The sequence below is a fragment of the Talpa europaea genome, assembly GCF_964194135.1.
Source record: "Talpa europaea genome assembly, chromosome: 7".
In the NCBI taxonomy this organism is placed as follows: domain Eukaryota; kingdom Metazoa; phylum Chordata; class Mammalia; order Eulipotyphla; family Talpidae; genus Talpa; species Talpa europaea.
In genome coordinates this window covers 70,801,168-70,810,552 of record NC_140074.1, presented here as the reverse complement: position 1 = coordinate 70,810,552, position 9,385 = coordinate 70,801,168, and the positions used below count along the sequence as shown (strand labels likewise).

General features: G+C 50.8%; 1 protein-coding gene across 1 annotated transcript; it reads right to left on the bottom strand.

Moving 5' to 3' along the window:
* Positions 1-2,968: 2,968 nt before the first annotated feature.
* Positions 2,969-4,735, bottom strand: CCIN (calicin; the record flags this gene model as incomplete). Its single annotated transcript, XM_084239243.1, has 1 exon — positions 2,969-4,735. One exon carries the CDS (start codon positions 4,733-4,735, stop codon positions 2,969-2,971), a length of 1,767 nt encoding a protein of 588 aa, XP_084095369.1.
* Between the last annotated feature and the right edge of the window lie 4,650 nt (positions 4,736-9,385).

Genomic DNA, 9,385 nt, shown 5'->3' with positions numbered 1-9,385 from the left:
CCCACCATATCAAAGAGCTCCTTTTTCAGCCAACACCCAGGAGATTCTGGTTCAGATGGAGCGGGCAATGGTGTCCGTGCCTGTGAAGAAGAATGACTGGGGAAAATGATCAAGAGGACAATGCTGGCAGGAGGCATGGTGGGAACAGAAGCCAGGCTGAGTGGATGAGATATTGATCTGGAAGTGAGAGATGGAGCCGGTGTACATGGACAACATTTAGGAAGGTCAACTGAATAAACAGAAGCCAACAGGAGGTGGGGCTTAGAGCCAAGGGGGTTAGTTTTCAAGCTAGGAGGACCCTAAGAAATTGTGAGGGGACAGAATGGAGAGATAGGGCAGGATTCACTTTGAATCATGGAAGGACACCTCTTCCTCTGAGGTGAAGAAGCAGAAGCACTGGGGAGATTTTTTTGGCCAATATGACATTTATTATGGAACTCGGCTCACCTGACCTTTCTCTCGTGATCTGGTGACAAAAGGAGAAGTAAGTTGGCTGAGAAAGAGGAGAAGGGAAGAGTGAGGCCCCAGGACACTCGAGAGGACTGGAGAACAGCTGTGGGAAGGGTGGCAGGAGTGACAGATGAGGGGAGCACTGGGCTTGGTGGATCGGGCAGGTGTGTATGTGTGTGCATGTGTGTGTGCATGTGTGTGCACATGCATGCATGCACACACGAACTGATGGATGAGAAAATAAGTAAATTCGTAATGAATGAGAATTATATATGGCTATATGGCTTTCAAGGAGCTGTCTGGTTTCTTCTAAAGCGCTTGGATCTGGCAGGCCCTGGTCTCCCAGCTTGGGGATGGCAGTGAGCTCATCAGAGGTGAGGACTGTCCAGGGTTGAAGAAGTGAGAGATATGGAGAAGGGGTCAGCTATGAAGTATCTATGTCTTGGCCTGCAAAGGGGAAAGGAAGGTCTGTGAAGAGGGGCTGGTTTTGAAGAGAAAGGTCACCCAAGGGAGAGGTAGGAAGAGGATGCTGAGCAAGTTGAGCAGTACTGAGTAGGAAAGAAGGGGATAGAGCAGATGTGAACCATGAGACTGTCCAAAGTATCCAGTGTTGGGCCTCCCTGGAAGCCTAGGGGTTAAGTCTCAGCGCTATCACAGCCAAGGCCTCAGTTCCATCCCTGGCCAGGTAGCTGACCCACATGACATAACAGACCTCTCCTGTCTCGCCCGCTGCTCCTCTTAGCAGTGTATTTCAGTAGATCTGCCTGATATACTCTCCACTCTGTCTCTGATGAATCCTCTCACCTCTGCATCTCTGGCCTACACCCCAGTTCTTTATGCATAAATAAATAAACCTTTTTTAAAAATGAAGTCTTCAGCCTTGTGTGTACAGAAGCCGCTAACCCATGGGGGCTCACGTATAAGGCCAGGCCAAAGTGAGGGGTGTTCTAAGTGTAAAATACACACCAGATTCCAAACACTTAGTATTTTAAGAGAAGGATGTTGAATTTCTCATTAATAAGGGTTAACACTGTTTAAATGATGGTATTTCAGATATATTGGGTTTAAATACAAAATAACATTAATTTCACTTGTTTTTTGCTTTTTTAACATGGCTACTAGAAAAATTACACATGTGGCTTGCTTTCCATTGCTGTTGCCTGGCACTGGTGGAGCTGCTCCCTCCTGGCTGCATGGTTGTGTCATATCTGTGGCCCAGCACCCAGGAAAGGGATCTGGCACAGAGAAGTCTCAGGGAATGGTGTGTGTGCATGTGTGCGTGTGTGCACATGCCTGCGTGCACGTACGAACTGATGGATGAGAAAATAAGTAAATCCGTAATGAATGAGAATTATATGTGTCTGTATGGCTTTCAAGGAGTTGTCTGCTTTCTTCTAAATTATTGGGGATTACAGGTGAGCACAGAGACAAATGAAAAGAAAACAGAGGTGGTTAGAATGGAGGAAAGCTAGAAAAAAATAGGAAAAAAAAGCAAATAAAAAAGAATGGAGGAAAGCTCATTAAGGCTTGAGATAGAGTCTTAAAGATCACTTTATGGGACCTAACTTACTACAAGGGCTCAGAGACCTGGACCCTTGCCTTGTCCGTCTTCATTTTCCTTTTTGAAAGTAATTCTACTGTACTTGACTCTAAACTAGGGATGTTTCTAGGCATTTTACATGTATTAAACTCATTTAAACTTCACATCCACCTGGTGGTAGGCACTCTTATTATCCCCTAGGGCTTAGAGATGTTAAGTAACTCACCCAGGATCGCCCAGTGAGTGATGGAACAGGTACTCAACCCAGCCATCCGGCCCAGCGTGCACACCTCTAGCCAGGGCACCATCCCTGAGCATTCATCTGGTCTTCTCTAACTTCTCTTTAAGCAGCGAAGCAGGTTTCTCTTTTCCCCTTTACTGACATCTCTTCTAGTCCCTCAGAACTTGTACTCCTGGAGAAACTTCTCAATGAGCCTTGCTTACTAGAAACCTTGCTCACAAGAACCCCCCAACTTCTCCACAAATGAAACACAAATAAACACAACAGCCAAGTCACCCCTCTGCTGCCACCCCTGAGCTTTCCCACGCCACTTCTCCCTCCTCGGCCCAGGAGGCTTAGACCTGAGATGGGCACTCCCCTGCCTTCCTGGGATACCTTGAGGGATATGCGTGTTGGAGGAGCGTGAGGCTTCACAACTTCAAGATAGCAGATGCCTGCAAAACAGACCCCCAGGCATAGAACAGGGAACTTCCCAGGCATCACCTTGGCAGGGGCTGGGAGCTGCCTCAATCCCACCCACCAGGGACTCCATTCCAGCCTCTGTGTGGGTCCCTCCATGGCAGAGTGGCCCTGAATTTCCACCCACTGGGGGCAGCCCTAGCTCAGATCACCACCTTCAGGAGCAAACAAACTTGAAAACTAAGAAGGAACCAAAAGCCCATCTTCCTCTCTTTCTCTTGCTCTCATTAAATTATGAATAATAATGCATTTACTTATTCTCCCAATTAAAAAGTTGTTTAAATCCTTTGAAGAATCTTGCAAGGCAGCTTGGCTAGACAGCAGGCAGGACAGTCCAGCGCCTCTGGCGGGGGGGCCAGGGTCTTCCACTCGCCTGTCTTTTGGTCCAGCAAGTAGGCATTTGGGTTGATGGTGTAGTCCTTGGTCTGGACATCACTGGCTGTGGTGACACCCCCACATACAAACACCCTGTTGTCACCAATGGAGCATATAGCATGAGACACATCTAAGGGACAGTTATTGGGCAAAAGAGGCACTGAGGTGGTCGTCTTGTTGGCCTTTATCTTTTGCAGATTGATCTCCACACTCTGCCGGTGGCTGCATATGCAGAGGATGTTGTCCTCATGGAAGGAGAGCAGGGGGCGGTGGTTGAACTCAATAGGGAAGGTGATACACTGGACCACATCCCCAGTGGTGGTGTCAAAGCAGTCCACCACCCCGACCCGGGAGATGTAGCCCTTCACCAAGCACCGCCCAGTGACAATGTACAGGTTCCGGTCACCCTTGGTAATCACGGCTGTGCCGTCCATGGGGATGCTCATCTTCCCCGCCAGGCACCAGGCCTCCTTGCGCTCATCATAGCGGTAGATGTTGGAGACATACCGCCTTGGGGCGATGCTCCCCCCGACTGAGTACACTGTCCCTCCGCAGGTCACCATGGTGTGGAAAACAAGCCCAATCGGCAGGTCAGGCAACTTGGTCCAGGAGTTGTCATCCATGTCATACCGCCAAGCTGTCTTCAGCCCTGAAATCTGTTCAGTGGTGCCCCCCGAGATGTAGATGTAGCGACCAGCAGCGGTGGCACTGAGTGCTGCTGCACGGTAGGGCATCTCTGAGAGCTTCAGCCACAGATTCTCCTGGATGATATACGCAAACACTCCATCGTTGAACTTGCCGTGGGCCTTCTGGCCACCTAGGATGACCACCGAATCCAGCAGGGCTCCCTTTCGCTGGTAGCCCAGCAAGCTGGTCGGCCGCTCCTGCTTGCGATCCATCAGGACACTCTCAATCAGGGTGGCGTGCGACGAGCTGTTCTCCATCCCCATCAGCTTGTTGCTGGCAAACATCAGCGTCTTGTTGGAGACAGCATTCAAATTGATGTAATTGAAGAACTTCTTGAAGTACTTCTCCCGCTCATCCTTCCGAAAGTACACCCAACTGATGAGTGCACTGAGAGCCTGGTCCTCGTTGAGCACGTGCAAGTTCTCATCCCGGAGCAGGCGGCCGAAGATGACAGGTGGACAGCGCATGAAGTGCATGGAGCCCTCAGGACTGGCCCAGTAGTGGAAATTGTCGCGAATGCCCGAGTAAGCCAAGTCTGACACCTCTTTGAGCTCAAACAACTCAGCTAAGAAGAGGTAGCGCAAGCAGTTGGCACGGCGAATGGACTTAATCAGGAAGTCATTGCAGTGGATTCGGAGGCGGGGTGTGTTGAAATACTGAGCCCCACGAAGGAGCTCCTCCACATTCTGCTCTGAGATCACCACCTTACCACTGTAGAAGTAGTCCAGGAGCTGGTCCACTGTGGTTGGGCTCAGGTAATTGGGGTCAATGGTGATGAAAAGCTCATCGGTGGTCTTCAGGTCATTGCTGGAGACGAGGCTCTTCACCAGCGGAGAGACGGCAGCCAGCACGTTGCGATGAGCAAAGAAGGCATGGTGGTCCACAGTCAGGGCCATGTCCCAGTACTCTTTGCGTTTCCTCTGTTTGTTCAGGTTCTGCAGCATGAAGCTGTTGTAGTTTTTCTCAGTGAATTCCAATTTCATGGTGCTTGTTGCTGGCTGAGGCAGATCAGCTGCAGTTACTGGAGAACAGACTTTCTCAGGCCTTTGGGATTCAGATTGATGGTTGTTTGCAAAGCAGTTGATCAGGGAGGATGGGGCGTGAAAGGGGATGATGTCATAGAATAGATGAGATCATCACAATGCAGGACCACCCTTCCCCCCCACCCCGACCTCGTTCAGTGGCATGGCGCCTTTCTCCCCTCAGATGGCTTGAAACTGCTAAGGCCATATACCCTACAAGGACCTAGTACCTAGGTCCCAGACTTCAGGAGGAGAAGGAGAAGAGTTACAACTCCCTGTGGGACTTTCAGGCCTCAGTTCAAAACTGTTTCTGGAATGTCAGAGCCAAATTGGTTGGCGGTGTGTGAGGGGTGGAGGTTGCTGTGTGTATAGGGAAGATAAGGGAAGTAAGAAGAGACTCCTCCCATTGTACAAGAGGGAAAGTGAGGGCCAGAGAAGAGAAGGGATTTGCCCAACATCACATGGCCAGTTAGATGCAGTTCAGGACCAGGAACCCAAGTATTCTGTAACTTAGAGGTCTGTCTATCTCCCAGAATCTCCTAACTACTCAACTTACCACAGTCTCTGGTTCTCAGGCCTTAAGGCACCTTCTGCCAAGGCTCCTGGCCATCGGGAGGAAAGCTCTGTGCTTTGACTTTTGACCTATGTGGCCATGGACACCATTCTTCTTCAAAATACAGAGAAGGATGCAAGCGTTGGCCAGGCAGTGGGAAATGAGAGGGCCTCTGAAGCCTTGATTATTTAAGTTCCAAACCCGTCCAACGGGGGCGCTCGCTCCACATTTTTTAAGATGTAAAATGTTGGGAGCTGTGCTGGGTCAGCTCTCTTCAATCAACACGTGTGTGCTTGGACAGGTTGCTCAGACTCCCAAGCTCAGTTTCCTCATTTGTGAAGTGGAAAAATAACACCTGCTTCAAAGACTACTAAGAAGAGTTCAAATGAGAAAATGGTGGGCATAGTGTTTGGCTCATAGCAAATATCCAGTAAATGCCAGCTGCCGTTGCTTTATTAATTCCACATCAGTTGGCCGAGCGCGGGCGTTCGCTGCCTCCCTCAGACCCTTGGGCGGTGGCCCTGGGAGGCTGGGAATCCCCTGCCCGCTCGGCGGGCTCAGAACCTCCTCCCGCCACGCGGTGGCGCAGCAGAGTCGCCTCCCGCGGGGAGCCGGGGGTGGACGCGCCGGGCCCCCGCCCCGCCCCGCTCTGTCTCCAGGCCGGAGCCCCGCGATTCCCTGTTCCTCCGGAGCTGAGGCGCCCTCGCGGGTCGGTCCACGGCGACCCTGGAATTCACAAGGGAGGGTCTCCTACGATCACACACACACACACATCTGCCCCCACTTTACAGATGGGGGGACTGAGCCCCAGACGCAGTGCGCACAGCCTGGCCGCCAGCGAGGAGAGGTCTCAGACTCCGGGCGTCACCCTACGGTGCCGGGGGAGCGGGGAGCTCAGATTCCAGCTCACAGATTCCGCTGCCACTCCCCTCATCATCCCCCCCCCCCCCCCCCCCCCCCCCCCCCCCCCCCCCGGCGTGGGGCTCTGGAGTGCTGGGGCGCCTGTGGAGCTGCTGCCTGCACCAAGTTGGGGGATAAGGACCAGATGGAGCACTTCACGGAGGGGGGTGGGCGACGGGGGGGGGGGGCTGGGGGGAGCGACTCCTGTGGATGACCCATAGCTCAGCAATCCCACAGAACCAGCCTTTGGGGGTTCCCAAAATGGGAATTAACCCACAGGCCAGGGTGTTGGCGAGATAGCGAGGAGAGGCCTGGCCCTGGTCGCCTCCAGCCTGGTGCTTGGCCCCACTCCTGACTCCGGGGTGTCCTTGTTGCGGGGAAAGGATGTCCTGAACAAAGATATCCAGGACACCAAAATCCCATAATGTCATCACCACCGAAGGGAGGGTTGCTGGGACCTGAGGGTGGAGTTAAGCAGCCAGGTTTGGTATATAACCACAACTGTGGGCCCTGGAGGTCTCTTGGCCTCACAGCTCCTGGTTTTTCGCCAGCTCTCAGAGTGCTGTTGGGATTCCAGCTCAGCAGAACTAAGGCATTCACAAATTTATCTCCCTCTCTTTCTTCCTGATTACTCATTTCTTCATTTCCCCTTCTTTTGTAAATAAACCCTTTATGACCCTTTTTCTGCGTGCCTGCAGTTGAGTATTATTATAAGTCCCTTGTAATTGTGCAGGTGAGGGCCCACAGTCAGGCAATCCATTTCACATCAGGGTTGCCCTGTAACATCCTTAGCACCCCTACCAGGGAAACTCAGTGTCACTTGGAGCCTGGCCTTCTGGCTTAGCCATCCCTGACTCAGACAAGTTTTTTGAGGTTCCCCCAAAAGGTCGGACCTTTTGGGGGCATTTTGGTGGAAGAGGTGGCTGTGCCCCCTTTGCTTTTATTTCAGGACCCAGAACACCAAAGCTTTTCTCATCAGACGCTTTCCCTGAGGAAAGTTGGGCCCAGGGTTGTCCCAGAATTTTGAGGGGGTCCAATAGACCAAGTTCCACGTGTCAGACCTTGTACAGCTGGTCAAATTGGGGTACAGAGAAGAGGAAGGGCTTGATTGACTCAGAGTGTGCAGAGTCAGGGCTCAGATCCAGAGGTCTTGACCCCTTCCTCTTCCCTGGGCCTGCAAAGGACTGGCAGTCTGGCTGTCCTCTTCTCTTGTTGAACTTATGGGGTTACTGTCTTTAAGAAATGCTTTGAAGAAGTGAGATTAGTGCCCACCTGCCCGGCCTATTTTGTTGTCTGGCTTTTCCTCAGTCTGGAAAATTCTTCTGGCCAACTTTTTTTTTTTTTATTGGAGACCAGAAAAGCAGATTTATTAAATACCCTGCAAAGGAGCAGGGCACCATATGAGAAATGTCATCTGCACATGAAGAAGGGCTTGAGCCTCTTTTATAATTTCTCAGGAGGTCAGTTTGCACCAGTTAGTCATTTGCTGGGATGTCTGTTCTTGGACCTTTTGTTGTAGAGCAACCCCGATACAAAACGGGGTGCCTGACTGTGGGTCCTCACCCGCGCGCTTAAAAGGACTTATCAATGCTCTACTGCAGGCACACGCGAAAGGTTAATAAAAGGTTTATTTACAAGGGAAGGGGAAATGAGGAAATGTACAGCTCAGGGAGAAAAGTGGGAGACAAAGTTTAAATGAGTCCTACCTGATCCACTGATCAGGAATCCCAAATGGCGCTCTGAGAGCTGGCTGCAAGCCAGGAGCTGTGTAGCCAGGAGGCAAGTGACAGCGAGCCAGCCCAAGGCCCACGTGTTTGGTTTTTATACCCAACCTGGCTGCTTAACTCCACCCTCAGGTCCCAGCCACCTTCCCTTTGGTGGTGATGGGATTTGTCTTTCCCAATGTCTTGATGGCTTTAGTCTGGAGTGGGGGTGGAGTCCACAAAGCCTGTATGGGATCAGCTCAGGGCATCATTTCCCCCTAACACTTTGACACAGAATGTGTTCTGAATCTGCTTCTGCATTCCTGGAACTCTGCTGGTCAAGGTCAAGGTGATGGGTCTTTTGGCCTGGTTCCCATGGCAACCTTATTGCTTTCTTTTATCTATTGGAAACTCCCAAATTTGCCTCCTGGCCAAGGAGTCTGTAAGTGAGATGAAACTAAACAAAAAGGCTAAGAATAAAGGGTCTTAAAAAGACCCAACTGAAGGAATTTTTGTAAAGGAGACTGCAGTTCCCTTTGGGCTGCTGGCTTGAGGGGACATTGTGGCTTCCCAGGAAAGACTTGAAGCTATTTAATTGCGCCCAAAAAGGGGCAGCAAAAATAGCTCAGCCTGGGAGTTTAGTGTCCCAGGCAAGAAAGGTGGATTTAAAAACCTCTGAAATTTTCACAGGCCCAAATTCAGGAGTTTTTTCAACCAGCCAATGAGCATCCTTTACAGCCTACTAATAACTCCAAAGTAACTTAATCATTTTTACCTTAAGCAGAGTCTGAAAGTGGCCCTTTTCAAGACTAGGAAAACAGGGAAAATACAAGTTCCTGCCTGTAAAACAGACCTGAACCATCATATCTCAAGGTGGACAAAATGTGGAGTCCAGCCCTCCACAGCTGGAAATCAGCAGACATACCAATGATCTCAGCTTTTTCTTACACCCGTCAATTGAGGAAACAGACTCCAGCCTAAAGAGGGTGGCTGTGTGCCAGCGTCCTCCACCTAGTTATGCCTGTGTGTGTGTGTTTGCAGGGGAGTGTGGCAGGGAGTGGAGGGTGCTGTGTCCTCAGGAACCACCGGGAAGTTCTTTGGTCACTGAGTTCCTATTGCTCATGGTGGCTACCCAGTGTGACCTCAGCCCAAGCTGCTGAGCCAGGTCTCTTTAATCCACCCATCCTCAGTGTCCTACCCAGCTTAGCATTTTCTGTTCATGGAGACTCCCTGAGGGAGGATACCCTAATATCCTAACCTCTGGGGACCATCAGTTTTCATTTTACTGAGAAACCCTGAAGAAAATAAGCGTCAAGATATAGTGATTTGTCTGGAAACCAGAAAGCCAGGAGCAGTCTTTTTGCATCCCAGTCTCCTTTGTATCTCTAACAACTAACTTCCTCACTTCTGTATAGTTCATATTCGTAACTGGGCTTGCAGAGCTTTTCAGTACCA